The sequence below is a fragment of the Notothenia coriiceps genome, unplaced genomic scaffold (genome assembly GCF_000735185.1).
Source record: "Notothenia coriiceps isolate Sejong01 unplaced genomic scaffold, NC01 NC01_scaffold00038354, whole genome shotgun sequence".
Classification (NCBI taxonomy): Eukaryota; Metazoa; Chordata; class Actinopteri; order Perciformes; family Nototheniidae; genus Notothenia; species Notothenia coriiceps.
Window position 1 is genome coordinate 439094 of NW_011371055.1, and position 20922 is coordinate 460015.

Genomic DNA, 20922 nt, shown 5'->3' on the forward strand with positions numbered 1-20922 from the left:
GATTTAGAGAAGCGACAGTTTTACAGATACATGAAAACGGCGGTTGTGCCAACGGTCCGTCCGCGGATTAACAAACCAAATCCGGACGCGTCGAGTACACAGCGCTCACTAACTCGTCCCTATTCAACATATTTTACCAGTCATAGTCCGGTAATTATTTACACTCTAAGAAGAGTCCTACACAACAGAACTGGCGTCAAAAAGGAGTAATGTGTGGAAATATTTCGACTAGGTTAGTGAGTGCGGTGTAGAGTGCAAACTATGCCAAATTAAACTTATATACATACTATACCTTGCTATACCCGCAACCTCCGTTCCAGCTGAGAGGGTCTTCTCTACAGCTGGCCTGCACCAGTTCAATACATTTGACAAATTCAACTTGGTTTCTATACGTATTTGAACATGTATTTATTTATTTAAAAATGTTGAATTTTTTTTACCCAATTTTTTTGTTTTATAGGATATGTACATTTCGGTTAACCGTTTTTTGGGGGGTCGAATATTCGAATATGCATTTGCTTTCAAATTCCCATCCCTATTAATAATACAGTGTGAGTGTTATGTTGTTGATAAACTAGTAAGAGAAGTTGTCGTTAACCAGAATTCTCCACTCGTTACTTAGTTACAGTTATTAGTGTCTCATCACCTGAGATTATGTTGGTTTCTAAGGCAACATGTATTAATAGGAGAACAAATGGAATTGACGATATTAGTAATAGTTAGTCATTTCATTTATCTCTCACATTGGCTTTAAAGGGCTCCGCAATTTGTACAGCATACAAATAACTTGACAGGAAAAACCTGGATTCAGATTTTTGATAACCTAATATGGCAATATATATTATTTTATAATTTGTGTTCCCATTGTTTAGCATCTTACATTTTTCCTTCTATCCACAAAGCAGATTGGTGAACTCTTACTCCATGAATCTAGTCCCACCTGCACCCTCGCTTTAGCCCCTAAACACTAAACTATATGTTATCACTGACAGCTATAAAACCTGTAACCTTTGTTCATGCTCTCACCTCATGTTCACCCACACAGCTGATTTACTTATGCCAAGCAACCCACTCAGTGAGGGTTTCAATATTGTATGTGAACTAAGATAGCTCCTAGCCAACATAATCCAGTTGACATTGCATTCTTCTGAGTTTATTATCTTAGCCAGGTGGCCTGTGGCATGATCGTGCGTTTTATCGTGTATATCTGACTCTGTGCACAGATAATCTCACACACTACCGACCCATTAGCCTAGTTGTGTTCATTTATGATTGTATGCCAAATAACCTCCCCTGGTTCTTATGATCGGCAATTTCTTCAAAGTCTAAAGAAAGACTTACTTTTCTGTTTTAGGCCACATTTAGGCCTTTTAAAAACTGACATCCATAGAAAGTGTGTTCTCATATTGAACCTGAGCCTCTGCAGATTGAATCCATACCCAATATGTTGCAACCCACTAAAGTTAGGCACAATACAAGATTCATAAATCCCCATTTTCGTTATCTTCATTTGTATTGGCATTTGACTGTAAGGGGCTGGGAGGGACCATTGATTGAAATTCAACTCCTATTTGTTTGGGAAAGGGAGACACACTTGGTGGAGCCCTGCACTCTACTAAGTGCACCTTTCTAGTGCACTCCTAACTGGATATATTGCCAATTTGTATAGATATGGATGCAGGAGTTTTGCTATGCTACCCAATTGCACTGAATCCCCGGGCGTAATAGTAATAACTACCTTCAAAATGGGATTCTTCTTGAATCTGCATCTATAAGTTGCTAATCAGCCCTTGCCAGAATGAGTTGAGGGACATTTGGTTGTTGTCTTTTTATCTCACTGTCCACCTGCTCTTTGTTTCAGATCGCCTGTTCTACATCTACACGTCGGGAACCACTGGGATGCCTAAAGCTGCTATTGTTGTGCACAGCAGGTAGGAGGACACACAGGGACTGCAGCTGCTCTCTTTGTTGATCCATGTCACTGTCATAGCATTACAACTGTTCGAAGAGACTTGTTGGCTTTGTTTCAACTTGTTTCCCTTTCTTCCCTTGCCCTTCCTCACCTGCTTTTCAGGTACTACCGCATGGCAGCTTTGGTATATTATGGCTTTAGGATGACTTCAGACGATGTGCTCTATGATTGCCTTCCACTCTACCACTCTGCAGGTAACAATATAACTGTTTATGATTAAAGTTCATAATACAAACTGCAAATGTGTCACCTTTTAAGAATTAAACAGTTGCTTTTTGTCTTATTTGTGCAGTTTAAGCATTTTGTGAATTTTCCCATCAGTGTTCTTGACTTCTTCTGATGTTTCCGTGTCGAAGCTAGAAAATGTAAATATTCCTTTTCTCCACAGGTAACATTGTGGGAGTGGGCCAGTGTATAATCCATGGCATGACTGTAGTCATCAGAAAGAAGTTCTCCGCCTCACGTTTCTGGGACGATTGTGCCAAATACAAGTGCACCGTAAGTATTTTGTGGATTACGATTCACTGCCTCAGATTTAATGGCAAAGCAGCGCACCACAATCTCACAGTGGTGCTAATAAAACGTATTCCCTGTCAATTTCCTTAAAAATAGTGTCACAATTTAATGTTATTCTCCAGTTAATTCCTTTTGAATCCACTTTTTATATATTGTAATCTTGGTATTAAATCAGTAGTTCTTCTCTGTATTCCGTCTCGTCACTAAACTTGTTTTTTCTCCATCCCATGTTGATCCACTCTCGTCCAGATTGTGCAGTACATTGGTGAAATCTGCCGCTACCTGCTGAACCAGCCGGTCCGGGACATGGAGAAACAGCATCAGGTGCGCATGGCACTCGGCAACGGCCTGCGCCAGTCCATATGGGAGGAATTCATGAACCGCTTCAATATCCCGGTGATCGCAGAGTTCTACGGAGCAACAGAGTGCAACTGCAGCCTGGGGAACTTTGACAACAAGGTGGGAAGGAAGAAACAAATTCAGATCTTCGAAATAAAGATTTTCTTTGTGTTTTTAAACTGTAGCAAAATACCCTCTTTGGAAATATTTCCAATTTCCTCCACCCCACCTGTTCACATTATGTTCAGAGGCTTTTCTTATCTCTTCTGCTCTGAAATACTCCTAAACATGTCGTTATTGATACCCATTTGTTAACATGGCACTGCAGCTTTGTGACCGGTTTAAACTAGTTTGCTTTGTTGATACTTGTTGTCTGTGCTCTAGGTTGGAGCGTGTGGCTTCAACAGTCGCATTCTGCCCTTCGTCTACCCCATCAGACTGGTGAGGGTTGACGAGGAGACAATGGAGCTCATTAGGGGACCTGATGGCGTCTGTATTCCCTGTAAACCCGGTAGGTTTACTCTATACACACTTATCAGTTTTACACTTGGAAAGCTTTAATGTAAAAAAATCCATATACTGATATTTATCTGATTATATAATAACATTTCATATCTAATACTGCCAAAATATCACCTTGTTTTCTTACCTCCTGACTGTGCTTCATGTGTGATGATGGTCATTTGATAAGCCATAATAATTGCCATTCATAAATTATTCTGTCCTCCTCTCCCTCTCCCTGTAGGTGAACCTGGGCAGCTTGTGGGCCGGATCATCCAGAATGACCCTCTCCGGAGGTTTGATGGTTACGTCAACCAATCAGCAACCAGCAAGAAGATTGCTCAAAGTGTTTTCAAGAAGGGGGACAGTGCCTATCTCTCCGGTTAGAGTCACACACACACACGCAAAGTTAACTTTTACCTTAATTCTATGCTGACTGACTAAATGAATACAATCTTCTGCCCTCTTATTAACAGGTGATGTGTTGATCATGGACGACTACGGCTCCATGTTCTTCAAAGATCGCACAGGAGACACTTTCCGCTGGAAGGGAGAGAACGTGTCCACAACAGAGGTGGAGGGGACTCTCAGCAGGCTGCTAGACATGAAGGATGTAGTTGTCTATGGCGTGGAAGTACCAGGTAAAAATCCGTATTCATGTATGCTTTATTATGTATTCTTTTTCTGAGATTTTCCTCAATATGGTTCTGAATAAAGTTGTTATTTTGGTGCTGTGCATGAGTGGGCCCAATAAATAGGTCACTGCAGTGTGTAAAGGAAGATGGATGGAATACTGAGCAGATATTTCACAAGCACCATGCTGTGTTTAATACTATCACAGCTGCAGGGTCTTGGCGTACTCTTGATTTATTGGGACATGAATTATACAATTTTGTAAGGTCATTACATATAAAGCTGAGCTGTGGTTGAGGCTGTGCAAGAGCAACATACAGATGCCACTTTTCAGCCACTGTGATTAGATTAGATATTATTTAAAAAAAGATAAACGTTATTAAACTACAAGGGCAGATCCTAGTATGCATGGTGTCGATTAGCAAGAGCAATAACACTAACACACAAACAGATGTTCAACAAGAGCATTAGGGTTTTAGGTTATTGGGATCCACATTAGCTACAGCATCGCAGCAGCTGTTCTCCCTAGTGTCCACAAAACAGACTCTACATAGTGGGAATGCAATGTGATGACTAACATCCCATAACCATAAAATGACACAACAAACACACACACTGACACACACTGACAAGACCACTCCTGGTAATTAAATAGTCAATTATCTGTTTCTCTCGAGTTTTTTGAACTCGTTGCGATTAATGGTATGGTCCATTTAATCCTCAAATCCAAATGCATAAAAGTTTTCAGTTTCACTCTGTATTTCAGCCACAAAACCTTTGACATTTCATTACATTGTATTTGGGTGACACTTTTATCCAAATAAAACTGTACATTTCGATACTGTAGACATGCCTACGGTAAAGATATGTGCTTTTGTCATCATTAAAATTAGTTTTATGTTCATAACATGTTTCTAAAGTACACATTTGTATATGAAAAGATGCATTTTTACAAAAAAATGTCAATCAAATTGAGCTGTTTCCTTGTGTGATATGTCTAGACGCAGGGGTCAGCAACCCCTGGCACGCGTGCCAGCATTGGCACGCGGCACCGTAACCAGTGGCACAATAGGAATAAGTGTGCAAAATATTTAAATTGTATTTTCGGATCCTTAACGAGACCGCCGTCAGAGCGCGTCTCCCCGCTACCTGCAGAAGGAAGCCATGCACGCAACGCAGCCCCGCTCTCTTTAACTCCAGGTGACTTTCTGCCGTTTTCCTCCGTGGTGCACTGCTGATCGTTTCACCACGGAGGAAAGCACTTCACAAATTGCAGTACCCATAAGGAGCTGTACAAATGCCGCAGTTTTTGCATGGCTGTGTCTTTAGTTGAAAGCCCAGTGGCGATCTGCTCATCTCGCATCGAAATAATATGCTACAAAGGGGCGGACTGGCCATCTGTGTGTTGAACTTTCCTGTCGGCTCCCAGACCGTAGCCGAGGAGGGCAGAAGCAACAAGCTTCAGGTTCAATAACCCACTTTAGCTTAAATGACTGGAGAGAGGCGAGCTCTTCTTGGGAGGCCTGCTTCCTCGTTTCACTTCCAGAAACATATACACGTTCCCTCACTGTCGCTCTACCATCCACAAACACACATGCAAAAGCCACACTCCTCTTTCTCTCTCTCTTAAAGGGACAGCGATCTCATCTCACTCTGCATGACCCTAATACAGTGTTTCTCAAACTTTTTCATACCAAGGACCACTTAACCAATAAAAAAAAAACTCACGGACCACCTAACTCCACAAATATCAAAAAACACATCGTTTTTCTAGAACATATTACAAATCGCCTGAAAATTGTACAAACAAGTGGCAACATGTGTGACGAAGGTGTTGCGCTGGGCTATATCATGCAATTGAAACTTAACTTCGCTCCATTGCGGAGATATTCCCGCGAGAGTGCGGAAAACTGAAATGTATTTATTTAAAATGTGAAATGTTATTATATACTCACAGACCACCAGTGGACCACACTTTGAGAAGCACTGCCCTAATATCATAACGTGTGTTCTGGAGAATCACAGAACGGACGATCGTCCTTATTATTATGCCGTTTAAACCAATAATTGAAATGTGTTTGTTAAATTCGGCATCATAAGTTGCGCTGTCAGGTCCACACACTGCTTCCCCGCAGCAAGGCTCCTCCCCCCCCCCACGTTGATAATTCTCGATCGTTGGCACGCTGATAACAATTAATTTTTTTAAATGGCACTTCATATCAAAAAGGTTGCCGACCCTTGGTCTAGACTGAGTATATTTCAATTATGCTTAGCTCTGTCCACGACCCTTCCGTTTTTAGAATTCTGTGTAAAATAGTAATTTTTTTGATAAATAGAGAATATCAATCAGTTTTCACAATGTCTTTAAGAACTAGCAGTACATGAGGGGAAGTAAGATCCGGTTTGAAGTCATGAGGAGGGTTATGCCCAGGCTTTATGGCCCAAACACAAGCATATGTGTGACCTTGAACCTCAGCAGTCCACAGATCTAATCCCCCACCCCCCCCCACGCTGTCTGTGTGCACAGGAGCAGAGGGAAAGGCTGGAATGGCCGCCATCGCCGATCCATCTCACTCCACTGACCTGGAGAAGTTTGTGAAGGACATGGACAAAGCTATCCCTCCGTACGCCAGACCTGTGTTCCTTCGCTTCCTGCCAGAGGTCGACAAGACAGGTAAAAAATGACATTTTCCGAAGCGAACAGTTTTATTTTTGTGCAATTTTTGAAAACAGGCTGGTATTAAAGGGTTTTCTCAAATAAATCTCAAACCTTTTTAGCTAGTTTTATTTTACTTTTAAATAATTACAATACCATTTTTAGCTGACATTTTCCAGTTTTATTTAAAACTGTCCCAACAAGGAGTCAGAAAACAATGTGGTCCATCCCACCTTTCATTTTCTGTGCTTCTTTGGGGCTAGGCAAGGTAGTCCACATGTCCCTCTCTCCAAAAACATTTCCAGAGGCACAGAATATAGGGTATAACTACATATATAATATGAGTATAACTAAACTGCTTTGTATATGAATATATTTCAAATAAAACATGTAAGTTGCTTGTTGAGAGCAAATGTTAGATAGTGGTGCATTTTTATAACTTTCTTAAAGCAGTGAAACAGTAAGGTAAAGCAGCTAAATGGCAGTCTAATCATAATGTAATATCTTCATAATCTCTCCATCTCTTTCTCAGGAACATTTAAGTTTCAGAAGACGGACTTGCGTCGGGACAACTTCGACCCCACATTGGTGTCAGACAGACTGTACTTCCTGGATTCCAGGAGAGGTTGCTATGTACAGCTGGACGAGGAGCTCTACCGCTCCATACTGTCAGGGGAAAAGAAATTGTGATGAGCAGGCTGACCACTACACATACACAGACACACACACACACACACACACACACACACACAAACACACACACACACACAGATACAGAAAAGAAGTGACCAGGATAGCAGAATGCAGGACCTTGTCCCCATAATAGAAAACCATTTTCAATGAACAGCCATACACACTCCTTGCACCCGTACTCAATTGCCAACGCATTTACACACATTGTATTCCCTCAAAACACTCTTTCAAAAATCTCTAAAAGCAAACTCATGCACGCCACACACACGCAGCATTACTCCATCCGTCCCCGGCAACTCCTCTCGCTACCTCAGCAAAAAACAGAGAGAGGCACAAACCCAGGAACCCGGTCTCTTTGGTAAAACGCCACACCACCCCCTGTCCACACCCTTTTCTAACAGACACGCCTCTTCATCCCTGTCCGTCAAACCACCATGTGATGCTGGGGGACAAACGGAGCACCTGGCATTCAGAATGCAAAAACTTTTAAACCACAGATATCAACAGACTTTGAGAATGCTGAGAAGGAGCCTGGATAGAAAGTGTGTGTGTGTGGGAAAGCAGAGGGACCTATGAGGACTTACACTGTCTCTCTGTTTGATGTTTTGTGAAAGACTGGAGACACTACCGTTGACTTCACCTGCACAATCAGCCAGAAGTGACAAACCTGTGTGATTTAAAAACAGCTTTTCTCTATCCTAGATTAGCTTTATGAAGGTTTTTCTCTGGGCTATTGTCTCCAATTCTCCCAATCGTACTGTAGAGCTTAAGTTTAAGGGAAGAATTTGATTGGAAAAGCCTTTGACAGTGACAGAAGTTAAATCAGACCAGTGAAAGATCCACTCAAGTGCAATAGGACTCCAGCGTTTGCAGTGCAATAATCAGCCGCACCACGGGAGAGCTGATATAAAAGCAAGCTTTGTATTTAAATATGTCTGCATCACACCAAATATATTTAAGTTGTAGTGTTTGTTTACATATTTAAGAGAATTTGATCTTTAGTAATTTATGTTGTTGCAAGAGCTTTCTCTTTTTGCAGATGTATCGGGTATTATTTTTGCTTTACGTTAATCCAAATCGTAACTGTTGGGAGTCCTCAAAAATGAAGCTGCAGAATTTATTTTCAGTTGCTGGAAAACAAAGTGATCTGATTTAAATCCTGGGCTAAAACCATGGAGCTACTGAGCCTACATGCAGGGTGTTTGTGCGGCTGTATTGTGCAGGTTTGGTCCTTAAAGGTAGACTATCGTGTGTGTGTGTGTGTGTGTGTGTGTGTGTGTGTGTGTGTGTGTGTGTGTGTGTGTGTGTGTGTGTGTGTGTGTGTGTGTGTTCTTCGGAAGAGGACTTGACTGAAGATAAGCACCAAATCGCCTGATCAGCGAGGACTTGTGTTTTCAACTTTGTTCTGTTGCTAAGAGGGATGTTCTGCCACATTTCAAAAGAGCCGAAAGATCCAAAGATATAAAGGCGGGAGTGGGGGACTCATTCACGGCGGAGGATGCATTTGAAATGGAACCGTAGAAGAGGGGGAAATGTGCTTCGTCATCAATGTTTTGTCTGTTGTCTGCAGTAGCTGTCATCAGAGGTTGTAGCAGCATGAATGAGCATCATTTACCACACGAGCAGAGCACTGTGCCTTACTGTGAGTTCTCCTCCCAGATCCACAGGCCCTGGCCCACAGATTCTCAAACTTCTCCTTAAGTTGGACTATTTCCTGGGGATGCACGATATGGATTCCTTCCCTGCTGTTTATGGCCGCTAACGATGAAATAATCTATCATTTCAAATGTTTATATTTTAAAAGGATAAGGCTTGATAGGTGTAGAGAGCAAAGATGACTTGATATTAAATCTCACCTAACCAAATCTAAATCACTATTTTTAACACGAGAAAACAATGAATGTTTATTATTAGTATCATTAAAAAAAAATACAAATGAATAACAAGCATAAGATATCTAAATAAATAAATATTTAAGTTCATGAGGTTGAGGTCTTTTTAAACTTGGCTTTAATAATGGAAAACATATATTATAGAACATCAAGTCAAAGTATTTAAAGATAAGCAATTGGGCTTTTTAGGATTAACTAATTTAGCTATAGGAACAATACATAAAATACGTTTTCCATTATCTGCCAATCATTTATCGGCCCGACATATCATGCATCGCTGCTTGACTTATTCAGCTTCTAGCTACCGTATTCAAATTTGTCCCTCTTGAAGTTCCCAGAAAAGTAGGCCTAAATCCAGGGAGCACATGCTTTTATTTTGAAAATCCAGGGCAGTCCAACAACTGACGCCTTCATCCTGCCATCTTCTTTTGGTCTATTGCTCATCCAACTATCCTTTTTGCTTAGCACCTTTTATTCTAAGCCTTTATCATGTGTCTGCCAACCGCCCCAATCCTCTTTAACTCATCTATCTCTAACCTCTTCCCGCTCTTTTTCCGTGACCTTTCACCCCTTCTCTTCAAGCTGCACCCCCTGTCAGATACCAGTCCTCCATTATCCACCATGTATGCTCCATCTTGCTGCGATCCTGTCAGACTTTGGTTTAATCTGTCGCTATTTCAGATGTTTAAAAATGGAGTTTGATGTAGGATTTTTTGGTCAGTTATTGGCACGGTCTGGTAACATGAATGCTCCAACTACACACTCCAAACTTTTCTGAAATATCTTTTGTGTGTTATGCGTAGTCTGCCATTACCCTGTGACTTCTTGTTTTACTTTTGCACCTACAGTACAGCCAGGCTGCCGTAGTGTAACTGCAAAACGTTGGCTTATTTTGCTCCTGCAGGTTGATTCTCGAAACGTTCAAACTGCTATTCTTCATTCATACCTTGCACTGACACCGTTGACCTTGACGGCTAGTCGTCAAAGTCGCTCTGACCTATCATTTCCCTGATTGGGGGGGGAAAGTCCAATTTAGCCGTTTGACCGATTGAGACTCAGTCCTGCTTCCTCTGTTGTGCAAAGAGTCCCTCTCTCACTTGTATTTATTCTTTAACGATGAGTGTGAAATGTCCTTTTATGAATGTCTGAAAAGGCGAATGAGAGACCAATGACGATGATGTTGTAAAGTAAAGTGTGATTTACGTATCCAAGGGAACACAGTTTGACTGTTATGATGCTTGTGGCTGACCCACGGCAGAGCACTCTGAATAAGATGTTTCAATTTCCCACTTCTTTATTTTTTTTAAAGGAGTTTTAAATTATTATTTTGATTATTAAGGAGCTGTTAATTATACTTTGATTGTTTCACTGCCTATATGTGTTTGATTTTGTTTTTCTTTGCATAAAAACAAAGCTTTTGTGATTGGATAAAAAAGAAAAGCGGGAGCATGAGTGTAAGACAATCGAATGGCAGGAGTTTCTATCTTTTTATAAAAGGCAAAAGGAACCAGCCAGGGGAAACATAATTCTGGATTCAACTGGTGTGGAAATAGATCAATCTTTCTCTTCTCGGCTAATGCATATTGATTTGGAGGAAGTAGATAAATCAGTTTAAGACCTGAAGGGAGCAACATTCTGTGGTGTATTGAGGACTTGAGGCCACAGGGGGGTGCTGTGCTCTTTCTCAGAGAAAAGGAGAGTGAACGCGCACACAAGTTTCCATGTCATCATTTTTGTTATGCAGCCTTCGGACGAATAATAACAGGACGTAAAACTGCAACTAAAACTACTGTAGATGGAAATGTAGAGGTCAAAATGAAACCTTACATGAAATATTTTTAGAATGTGGGATGTTTTCCTCAATTGACCTTGAACAGATTTTCATTAGACATGACAGCTCCTCACCTTTATTTCTTGACAGACTAAACCAATTTACTGCCAGCCCCCTAATACACTTTGACTCATAAATCACCTTGAAGGTCAATGTTAAGTTAGCAATGCAGATATCATAACACACCAGACAAAAACGGTGATCTAGCAGAAAACCCTGGCTGAGTAAAACATTTCTCTGCCCCCTCATGCCTCTGATAAATATTTTCTCACGCTTGCACTTCCTGTTTCTCTGTTTTTCCCTGTCATGGTCCTCAGGAACATCAAGCGTTGCTCGAGAAGGAAACGAGTTTGAACACGTCTGCCTATGTGTGTGAAAGGTTTTTTAAATTATTATTCGATTTTGTTTTCTCGTTGCACAGAAGGCGGCTTGTGCAGAGTCTGTAGTGGAGGTCTGTGAGGTGTACTGTGTGTGTGCGAGACACACACACACACACTGATGTCCTCTTGTCTACTGAAGGCTAGCGGTATATATCATGAGTTTCAAGAAAACTAGATAAAAGCAAATGCTGCATCAAATGGAAAATCATTATTAATAAAAAAACTATTTAAATTGTTCACTTAGGCTCCGATTGTTGTAACTATTTTTTGAAATCGTTCAGATGCTGTGTATAGATAATCCAGACAATTTACAACCACAACCGTTTCAACACTAACAGCATGGCCGTTAACCCTAAAACGTTGTGTTCACTGTACCAAACGTCAGGTTATGCAGTTCACTTTGGGTCATCCCCGGCCAGCTTCCTGTAAAGTAAAATTAGGCATTAGTCAAAAAGTATGAATGGCCAGTTGTTGTTTTTTAACAGCTAAACGATTCTCTGTAAATAACAGTACTGTCACATGTTTATGTATCAAATAAGAAAAAAAGAGATTTAACAATATTTGAATCTGAGAGGAGCTCAATATCTTCCTTTAAAGGAGATTCCTGCACACTGTGGTAAAACATATGAATCATCTTAAGCTAACATCAGAAATACAAATTAGATTAAGTATTATATATTTTATTGTATAGTGTTGAGCCTACTTATTTTAGTAAAGGATCTTTAGTACGCTTTACTCATCTGTGCATTTTGGGACAACACAGCCAACTATCGAAACAGAAATAATGAATAATAAATGAGTCAGCCTGAAACTGGAACTCAAAAAGGAGTTTCAAAATGAACCTGGGGACTTTTATTACAGAAACATATGACTAGTTTCTCTTGTCGTGACATGAGTGAGTTTTAGCACTTCATACTTTAGTTGTGCAAACTTGTCCTCTTTAATATGCAATTATTACACTTCAATTCAAGCCAACAGATGACACAGTATTGTTCTTGACAGGTGTGGGAAAAGTACTGAACTTAAAGGAATACTTGCACACCAAAACAACAACAGAAAAACATTATTAACAAACTCTTACGAACAGATAATGCAAGTCTTATTTAAAGTTTAACGATCACTACTTTCCAAACATGCATTTTTGATTAACCTCACTATTTCAAACACTTCTACATAAACATACTGTACCTATGCTTGTGAAGGTGCACTACTTGTAGGTGTGAAGGGTATTTTCCCTTTTATTGGGTAATTGATATACAAATATTAAATTGGGGGATGAAGTATTCCTTTGAATTATGAAGTATAAACACCTTTCTTTTTCTGCCAGTTTGTACTTCTACAGTACTACATTCCATAGGAAAACGTTGTATCTTTTTCTTTACTACATTTATTAAACATCTACTAGGCATTAAGAGTTAGATTTAATATTTATCAATTAACCAGAGCCATTACTTTAAATACTAAAATGACACTTTGTTACTAATTCTTTGATATTTTTAAGTTAATGAACGCCCAGTTGAGAACCTTTACTTAGAACTGAGTGTTTATATTGTGATTTTGCTTATTTTACTAATGTTAGTTATTTGAAGACATCTTCCACCACTGTTAGGCCTTTAATGGAGGACCTCTGACCTTCTTCGTGTTGTGGGACAATGTCTCGTGTCAGCAGCGTGTCTGTGCTTGTGTGGGAAGCACATGAGCTTCATGATGTTCACAGACCACAAGCATACTGCTGCACCTTTAGGGAAGGGAAGTCTAAGTCTGGCTTGTTTTGGAGCCACACATCTTCAACACTTGGCCCCTGTTCCCCTGCGGCGATGATTGGCTGACAGGCAGGTGGGTGGATCAGCAGAAAAACAAACATTGCCACAGGCTCTGCCACTCTGTACCTGTCTCTGACTGACTGCAGTTCCCTTTAGGCTCGGGTCAGATACCCTCTCTCAACCTTTCAGACACCTCTCCTTTTCTCGACGCAGCCATGAGGACCACTATGCTCGCTGTTGTCATGGTGACGTTGTGCGTGATGATGGTGGACGCAGACGTGAAGCCACAGAAAGATTTCAACCTGCAGAGGGTAAGAGATCACACTTCTTCTCATGTTTGTTTTTCAGTAGTATTGTGTTTGAACCAGTCAGATTTATGATAAAAAGTATCTGCTCTCGTTAGTTATTATTTATCTCCATTGACGAGGGAACGCTGTGTTCTGTGTGTGTTTGCATAAGAAAGACTGAGAACATGTCCACATGTGTGTGTAGTCAATGTTTGAGAACAGCTAACCAGTTGGCGGCCAAAAACAAACCAAGTACAAAGCATCAGTACAAAGAACAAAGTGTCATGATTAATTGATTTGTGAATCCTTGGCCTTCTGGTTTCCTCAGGTTGAGAGAGGTCAGTATGACTTTCCCCAGGGTAAACACATCATGAGAAATGTCTTCTTCATTTATTTCCTGTTGGTATTCATCCCAGAAGCATTTAAAAGAACCCTATGATGGATACTATATGTACGTTAAAGGGTTCATTGCCAATGTGTGGGTACATGTAAGATTCAACAGTCACACCTCCATCCAGTCAGTGTTTGAAAGGCTCTAATGCGGACATAAGGAAATGCTGTGGTTAGAGGAAATGTTTTCAACATTTACCAATAAATCTCACTTGTTTTCCTACTGGGGGCTTTCATGCTAAAATAAACCAAATACATAAATAAAAAATAAATGTTCAATTAATAACAGCTGGAAAATGGTGCATGTGATATATAGAATTTAGTTTTCCCAATGCCCATGTTTGGTGACGTTGTGTGTTGCTGACTAGAAGAAAAAAAGTTGATGGACAAGTCTAGATATATTTGGGGTTTGTCTTACTTACAAGTTACAACAAAACTTTTATTATTAAAGAACATCAATTGGAAAAACTGAGGTTCTCTCTTAGAGGTTCTATAAAGAACTTTAATAAAATGTGGAGCCCGTTTTTATCTTTCATATTATGTCTAACAGATCGGACGATTGAGTCCTTTTGGTTCATATTATTCTTATTGTAAGAATATCTTTTGCTTACAGTTTCCCTTATTATTATTATCATCTTTTTATTTAGAATTATTTTTCTTTCTTTCTTTCTTTTTTTTGTGTGCTTAATTTAGTTGTTTACCTGAGGTGGAGGCTGGGTGGGATGTTTAAAATAGAAAACTGAAAGTGAGCATTGTGTTTCTGCCCCTTTCTTGTTCTGTAAAATTATATTTTGTACTTTTAATGCCCAATAAAATATATGAAAAAAAAAGAAAGAACATCAAGTATTAACCCCCAAATACCGAAATAGTTTATTCTTCTGTGTCTTAAACATACATGTTGGTCAATAAACTAATAAGAACGTAGATGAACTTTAGAGTTGCATTGTCTGATATGTACCTCCATTAAATAGGGCTTTCTAAATCTGGCAGAGCTGGTTGTTTGACCAAAATAAAGCAGGTGAAACATGAAATGGGGCTTTCTTAATCTGGCAGAGCTAGTGTTATGGCTGCAGGATTTGGCACCACCCCTGTAACTTCTGCCAGGATGGTAATAATCTCACCGCAATCACAGCAGTATTGGTTTGTCCCCTTGAGTTCAAGTAAATACAAAGCAATTCACTCTGAGCCCATCAGGTGAATCTGGCAGAGTTGGTGTTATGGCTGCCTGATTTGGCACCCATCAAAATCTTTAAAACTAACACCTATCTTGTGTGCCTGTTTCTGTTCAGTTTGCAGGGAGATGGTATCGGTTAGGCCTGGCCTACGATTCTCCGAGTTTTGTCCCCTTCAGGAGCAAACTGAGGGCCTCCATGGGCGTTGTCACAGCGATGCCAAACGGCAACGTTAATCTCACCATGTGGGAACTCACGTGAGTCTGTATTCAAATGTAAATGTGTGTCAAAGAAGAAAGGATTTAAAATAAAAAATAGACACATTGTGTTTCCTCTGTGTGCCTCAGACCTTTAGGTTGTGTGATTCAGGTGTACAACTACGAGAGGACCAATGTAGCCGGACAGTTCTCCTACTTCAGCACACGTAAGTCTCTGACTCATCTTCACATCCTGTACAACAAGGATGTTAAGCATGATCTTTGGTCTAGCTTTTAGTTACAATGTCAATATTTGGCCGCATTAGAACAATGTTTGATTTTGAACCATACGGGCAAACAAACTCAAACAATCACGTGGATAAAAGCTGCATTGCCAACGCAAGGCATGTGACTATTACCAGTCAATGTGCTTTTTTTGATTTAACGATACAAGCAATACATGAAAGTAGGCAGCAGTGAAGCTGTGGGTGCAGACAAATCTAACATTAGGTTTATTTCGATAGCTTTTTGTAAGAGGAAGCTCAAGGATGAACATGATTGGAACATGTATTGAACATGTGACTATAGAATGAGCAGGACTACCGTTAGGCTCCATTTCTGAGTGCTCTTAAACAGATTTTAATATAGGGTGCAGGAAGTATATACGTTTGTATCGTTTTTAATACATTTTGTTTTGTGTATATGATGCACTCATGCACCTTTTATGAATTTAATTGTTTGTTTGTCTTCCTTTTTTTAAAATGATTTTATTTTAGGGCATAAACTGTATAATGCAAAAAGAAAATGTATAACTTTTTAAAGATGTATTTGCAGTATTGTTATAATATGGTTTGGTACAGTTCATACATAACATAAATAGACACTCTTTGTTGGATGTCACATATACAATGTCCAATACTTAATCACAAAAGTCAAGTCATCCAATATTGTAGGTTATTTTATTTTACAGATTTTACTAATTATTCTTGATATAGCATTATAATATAACCCTCATGGATTTCTATTCATCCTCGTACTTCTTAGGTTAAGGTTATTTTTACTACATGACAAGTGACAGCATTACTGTGAAGCACTTTGTGAATTATATTTCTGTGAAAGGTACTTTAATAAATAAACGTATTATTATTATTAGTCCCTCATCTGTGCTGTGTGTACTTTCAGGCCATAACATGGTGAAGGACATCACAGTGGTTGACACAAACTACAGTGAATACGCTGTGGTTCTCAAACACAAGGTTTTTAACAGGGAGTACACGCAGGTGGCGCTTTACGGTGAGACACACAAACACAGATATACACATTATTTCCATCACATGTGAGCTGCAGAGCAAACACCATTTTTCTGTGTCTCTGTTTGCAGGTCGCGCTCAAACGGCCAGAGTTGATGTCCTTCAGAAGTTTAAAGCCTTCGCCTTGTCCCAGCATTTCCCCAAAGAGTCTATTCTGACTCCACCTCCAGCAGGTAAGGTATAGGGAACACACACATACACTTATAATACAGTTTATTCACATCCACACAAATATTAAAGGATAATTAAATGACCATAAATGTTTTCTGGCCAACAGAAAATTGCCCGTCATCAAGATCTGGCTAGGTGAGTTGTTTTATTTTCTTTAAATGACTTAAACCATGTCCTACAAGGTTTTTGAATGGTTGCTGCACAACAAATCTTCAGTCAAAATGAGTTTCTGTTTCTCCCTGCAGGAGATGATGCTGCTCCACCTCTTTGTTCGTACACTGTACCATGAAGTGTTGCAAAAAGCTCTATCTCAGCAAACTTCCTTATTATGGCTGAAAGGATGATAATTAACATATATTTCCAATGTAATGTATACATCATGCTCTTTATTTAGTGTTTCACATTATTTTCATACTACTGCGCTGACATTAAATAAAGGATATAAACCTCAAGGCTATTTAAAAAAAAATCTATGTTTTGTCTGTTTTTCTTAATCACCAAATGGTGTGTGTGTGTGTGTGTGTGTGTGTGTGTGTGTGTGTGTGTGTGTGTGTGTGTGTGTGTGTGTGTGTTGTGACCACTAGGGGGCAGAGACAGGGCTCCACAACACTGTCCCTTCTGTGAATAATAGCTCTCTAATGGGTAATCTAGTGACATCACTGCTGCCTTTTTCACTAGTAATTATCAGATATTAAAGGAAAAGTGAAGAATTTTTTTTAAAGTGAGGTTGTTTGTGGTACTTATCTATAATCACTTTATAACCTACAGAAGATGGTGATCGATATGCCCCACGTTCACAGACAGGAGTTCTGGCATTGAAGCAAAGCAATGTACTGCCATGAAGTGGGGCAGCAATACAACTTATTTTAGACACTATACAAATCAATATCAGTGTACACTATATTTAACTGTTCTTACAGTTTATCTGGTAAGTACCTCATACAACCCTTTAAAAAATGCAGCTAAGCCTTTCAATTCTGACAGGTATTGATTTGTTTGTTTTAGCCTCAAATTCTGAAGTCCAGTGATCCTCTGCTGATCATATCGAGTGAACACACACGCTAAGATAAAGAGACAGAACTTTGCTCTTTTAGTTGTGTTTTTTGTTTTGGTAGTGTTGAGGCAGGGAATTTACAAAAAACCCATTGAGTCAGTTTGAGGGTCTGACAGGATGCAGGGAGCGGTGAGTCCGGGGTCTCTGCTGGTCCTGGGGTTGGCCTGGATGCTGCAGGCCGGCCCTGTACTCCAAGATGATCTCATTCCCATACAGGAGAACTTTGACCTTGGCCAGGTAAGTGGACTAAAATACAGATTTTATTCATTCGTAGATGACAAAAAATTAGGTTATCCCTTCCTCCTCCATCTTTTTTGCCATGGGAAATGCTTTGCTCTACATTATATTTGTCTCCTGCAGTTCATGGGGAAGTGGAATGAGGTAGCGGTGGTTTCCTCCTGTCCTTACTACATGGAGGACAAGAGGGAGAACCCTGTCATTGTTGCACTTGATCTGCAACAAGTGGCTCCTGATGGGAACTTCACCATGATGTCTGCGAGATTCAGGTCGGACTTGCAAGCATTTTTGGTATTTTGAAGTGTGCTGTATTTAGTTTAATCTCTGCTTTTGTTGTGTGTGTGCCTGAATGTAGTAGGAATGGCACGTGTAAGCACAGATCCACAAACTATCGTTTGACCGACACTCCAGGACGATTCTTCAACCATGTTGCAAGTATGTATCTCTAGCTTCCTTCCTGTCCTCATCCTTTGTTAAATGTATTGTGTTCATGTCCCCGGACCCACATTATTAAGTTAATTACTAAGTTGTAGTAACTTTTTTTGAATTTATAGAGCAAATCTGTCATTTTGAATCATGACAACAAGCCATTTCAACCTGGTTTCATTTTTGGTTTTCATCTGTGCAGGATTATAAATGTACTTTTCATGCAGTTTTAAGTCAAGTTTTCACCATATACTCTTTAGATCTGGGATGGTTTACTATTATGTTAACAGGGTAGAGAATTCATTTAATCACACATTTGGGTCTTTAGTTATCACACACATTGATACACATTTTAAAAGATCAGGTCCATTTTATCTGTGGAGGGGGAGACCTCTGCCGGCTCCAAAATGTCCTGAACGATAAACAATAATACATTCTAACCAGGAGAAGCCGACCCATGATCCTTAGCTACTTTGTGACGTCCCCAATCTCACTTTTGTTATTGATTTAATTGAAACACCCTTTGTGGCATGACATTACATATCTTTCACTTAACAGGCTATTGTTAATGCTAAAGTAAACTCATAATTTCAACATTATTCTGTCCCCAGGGTTCGGAGCAGACGTTGATTCATTCGTGGTTCACTCCAACTATAATGAGTACGCAATGATGCTCCTGCTGAGCACTGAACAACCTTCAGGAACTAAAACCTCCAAAATCAAGCTATATAGTGAGTGACAAGTAAATATATGAATATGTGTTGTGTTTTTTCATAGAAAAATGTATCAGTTTGTGTAATGGTAGTGATGTCCCCATCAGGTCGGAGTAAGAGTGTGAGTGCTGCTGTGCTGGAAGACTTCAAGACGCTGGTCAGAGATCATGGACTGAGTGATGACGCTATCATCGTGAATCAGAATATAGGTAACGCCTGGACTACTGATCATACCTGGTCATTCTTAAAACCCTGACTTTTCTTGACACACAGAAATAAATGAAAGTACATCTCACTATATTCCCAGGTCAGTGTTCAGGTGAGCAGGAGACGAATCCCATCTCAACTCAGCCCCAGGTACGAACTTCATCCTCATGTGCTGAAATCTAATTTGGATACTGAAAAACCCTCGTGTCATGCGCTCTGGATACCTTATGTTGAGACGTTTGTTCCCACCAGGTTGGAAATAAATGAGGGGCCACCTTTGGTTCCAGGGCGCTGCTAATGTTTGACCAGGTGATGACAAATGAATTGAGAGGTGAAAAAATCCAGGGGGTCTAAAATAAACAACTCTTAATAGAACAGTATTTGACTCATTTACAAGAATATCACTGTTTGATTCTTAGTTGCTAATGTTTATCTCTATTTACTGGCATTCTCACTTCTTTGCTCAGCTTGGGAAAAGTTCTTAAGAACCTTTGTTGCGATGTTCTTAGTTACAATCTATGAACATAGACAATAGGACCTTCAACTTCAGATGAACTATGAACAATGCACCTTTCCCTACATTGTCGCTAAGCTTAAACTGCCATTATTCCCTCTGTGTTTAAACATCCAACACAAACTCTATTCTGCATCTTTTACTCTGCAAACAGTACTTCTTGCAAGAATTAAATACAACAAAAGACAATTGAATGGTTCATTCTTTATTTATGTTTGATAAATAAATCCCCTACACAACAACATGAGGCCTTTTCCACCCCAACACTTTTTATTTCACATCCTCACACATGCCAGAATAAAAAATGTATGCCTACTCATATTTAATAAATAAAAAATGGTTTATATGATATTTTGTGTCTAATATAGGCAGATGTGTAAAGTAACTAAGTACATTTTTCTCAAGTACTTAAGTACAATGTTGAGGTATTTGTACTTTACTTGAGTATTTCCATTTTGTGCTACTTTTTACTTCTACCTGAATACAATTCAGAGGTAAATCGTGTACTTTTACTCCACTAAATGTATTTAATACCTTTAGTTCCACCTGGAGTAAATTCACAAGCTACAGGACCTGCAGTATACAAAGTCATTAAAACTAATTGCACCTTTACCAGCTTTGATAACACTTTAATGATCAATAATTAGAATCAAAACATATCATATATATATATAATTCTGAAATGGACCAATCTGCATAATGACTACTTTTACTTTCGGTACTTTAAGTATATTTTTATGCTAATACTTTTGTACTTTTACTTGAGTAACATTTTGAATGCAGGACTTTTAGTTGTAAAAGAGTATTCCTACAGTCTGGTACTTCTACTTAAGTACAAGATCTGAGTACTTCTCCCACCTCTGAATCTAGCCATATTAAAACATATCTGTTTACTGTTACAGGGTGACTGATCCTGTGAAACAACGGAAAAGGAGGGTCATCTCACAAAGCAGACTATGATGTAAAACTATGTATGAGTGTGAAAAAACATTTTCCTAAAAGAAAGAAACACATTTGTTATTACTGACTTTCATATGTGTCACGGTTTGTGAAACAAGCAGGACCCAA

General features: G+C 39.4%; 3 protein-coding genes across 5 annotated transcripts in view; all 3 read left to right on the forward strand.

Moving 5' to 3' along the window:
- The window catches only part of slc27a4 (solute carrier family 27 member 4), an 18246-nt gene extending 7758 nt beyond the window's left edge, over nt 1-10488 (forward strand). The window contains exons 6-14 of the mRNA XM_010797756.1: nt 1862-1931; nt 2075-2166; nt 2361-2470; nt 2738-2947; nt 3212-3338; nt 3573-3710; nt 3805-3969; nt 6489-6635; nt 7150-10488. Coding sequence (XP_010796058.1) covers nt 1862-1931; nt 2075-2166; nt 2361-2470; nt 2738-2947; nt 3212-3338; nt 3573-3710; nt 3805-3969; nt 6489-6635; nt 7150-7307 — 1217 coding nt within the window. The 3' untranslated portion in view covers nt 7308-10488. The remainder of the gene's footprint in view (nt 1-1861; nt 1932-2074; nt 2167-2360; nt 2471-2737; nt 2948-3211; nt 3339-3572; nt 3711-3804; nt 3970-6488; nt 6636-7149) is intronic.
- A 2780-nt stretch (nt 10489-13268) lies between these two features.
- Nucleotides 13269-17172, forward strand: ptgdsa (prostaglandin D2 synthase a). 2 transcript variants are annotated; one of them, XM_010797757.1, is made up of 7 exons: nt 13269-13487; nt 15143-15282; nt 15373-15449; nt 16405-16515; nt 16604-16705; nt 16810-16838; nt 16949-17172. In XM_010797757.1, exons 1-6 carry the CDS (start codon nt 13392-13394, stop codon nt 16836-16838), a joined length of 555 nt encoding a protein of 184 aa, XP_010796059.1. In that variant the 5' UTR covers nt 13269-13391; the 3' UTR covers nt 16949-17172. The 2 variants fall into 2 exon arrangements, with proteins under 2 accessions (XP_010796059.1, XP_010796060.1); XM_010797758.1 differs by having other exon boundaries at nt 13274-13487; nt 16810-16845; nt 16949-17170.
- Nucleotides 17173-17246: 74 nt separating this feature from the next.
- LOC104968186 (protein AMBP) lies at nt 17247-20910 on the forward strand. 2 transcript variants are annotated; one of them, XM_010797761.1, is made up of 7 exons: nt 17247-17994; nt 18118-18263; nt 18353-18429; nt 19032-19151; nt 19241-19342; nt 19441-19649; nt 20757-20910. In XM_010797761.1, the coding sequence occupies exons 1-6, from the start codon at nt 17875-17877 to the stop codon at nt 19521-19523; spliced, it is 648 nt and encodes a 215-aa protein (XP_010796063.1). In that variant the 5' UTR covers nt 17247-17874; the 3' UTR covers nt 19524-19649; nt 20757-20910. The 2 variants fall into 2 exon arrangements, with proteins under 2 accessions (XP_010796063.1, XP_010796062.1); XM_010797760.1 differs by having other exon boundaries at nt 17250-18263; nt 19441-19671.
- The last annotated feature ends 12 nt before the right edge of the window (nt 20911-20922 follow it).

Bases quoted from the DNA above. Each gene is read 5' to 3' on its own strand.
- ptgdsa (XM_010797757.1), top strand. From the start codon at position 13,392: ATGAGGACCACTATGCTCGCTGTTGTCATGGTGACGTTGTGCGTGATG. The intron at 13,488-15,142 runs GTAAGAGATCAC...GTTTCTGTTCAG, and splicing joins AAGATTTCAACCTGCAGAGG to TTTGCAGGGAGATGGTATCG. The intron at 16,706-16,809 runs GTAAGGTATAGG...TCTGGCCAACAG, and splicing joins TCTGACTCCACCTCCAGCAG to AAAATTGCCCGTCATCAAGA.
- LOC104968186 (XM_010797760.1), top strand. From the start codon at position 17,875: ATGCAGGGAGCGGTGAGTCCGGGGTCTCTGCTGGTCCTGGGGTTGGCC. The intron at 18,430-19,031 runs GTATGTATCTCT...TTCTGTCCCCAG, and splicing joins ATTCTTCAACCATGTTGCAA to GGTTCGGAGCAGACGTTGAT. The intron at 19,343-19,440 runs GTAACGCCTGGA...CTATATTCCCAG, and splicing joins CATCGTGAATCAGAATATAG to GTCAGTGTTCAGGTGAGCAG.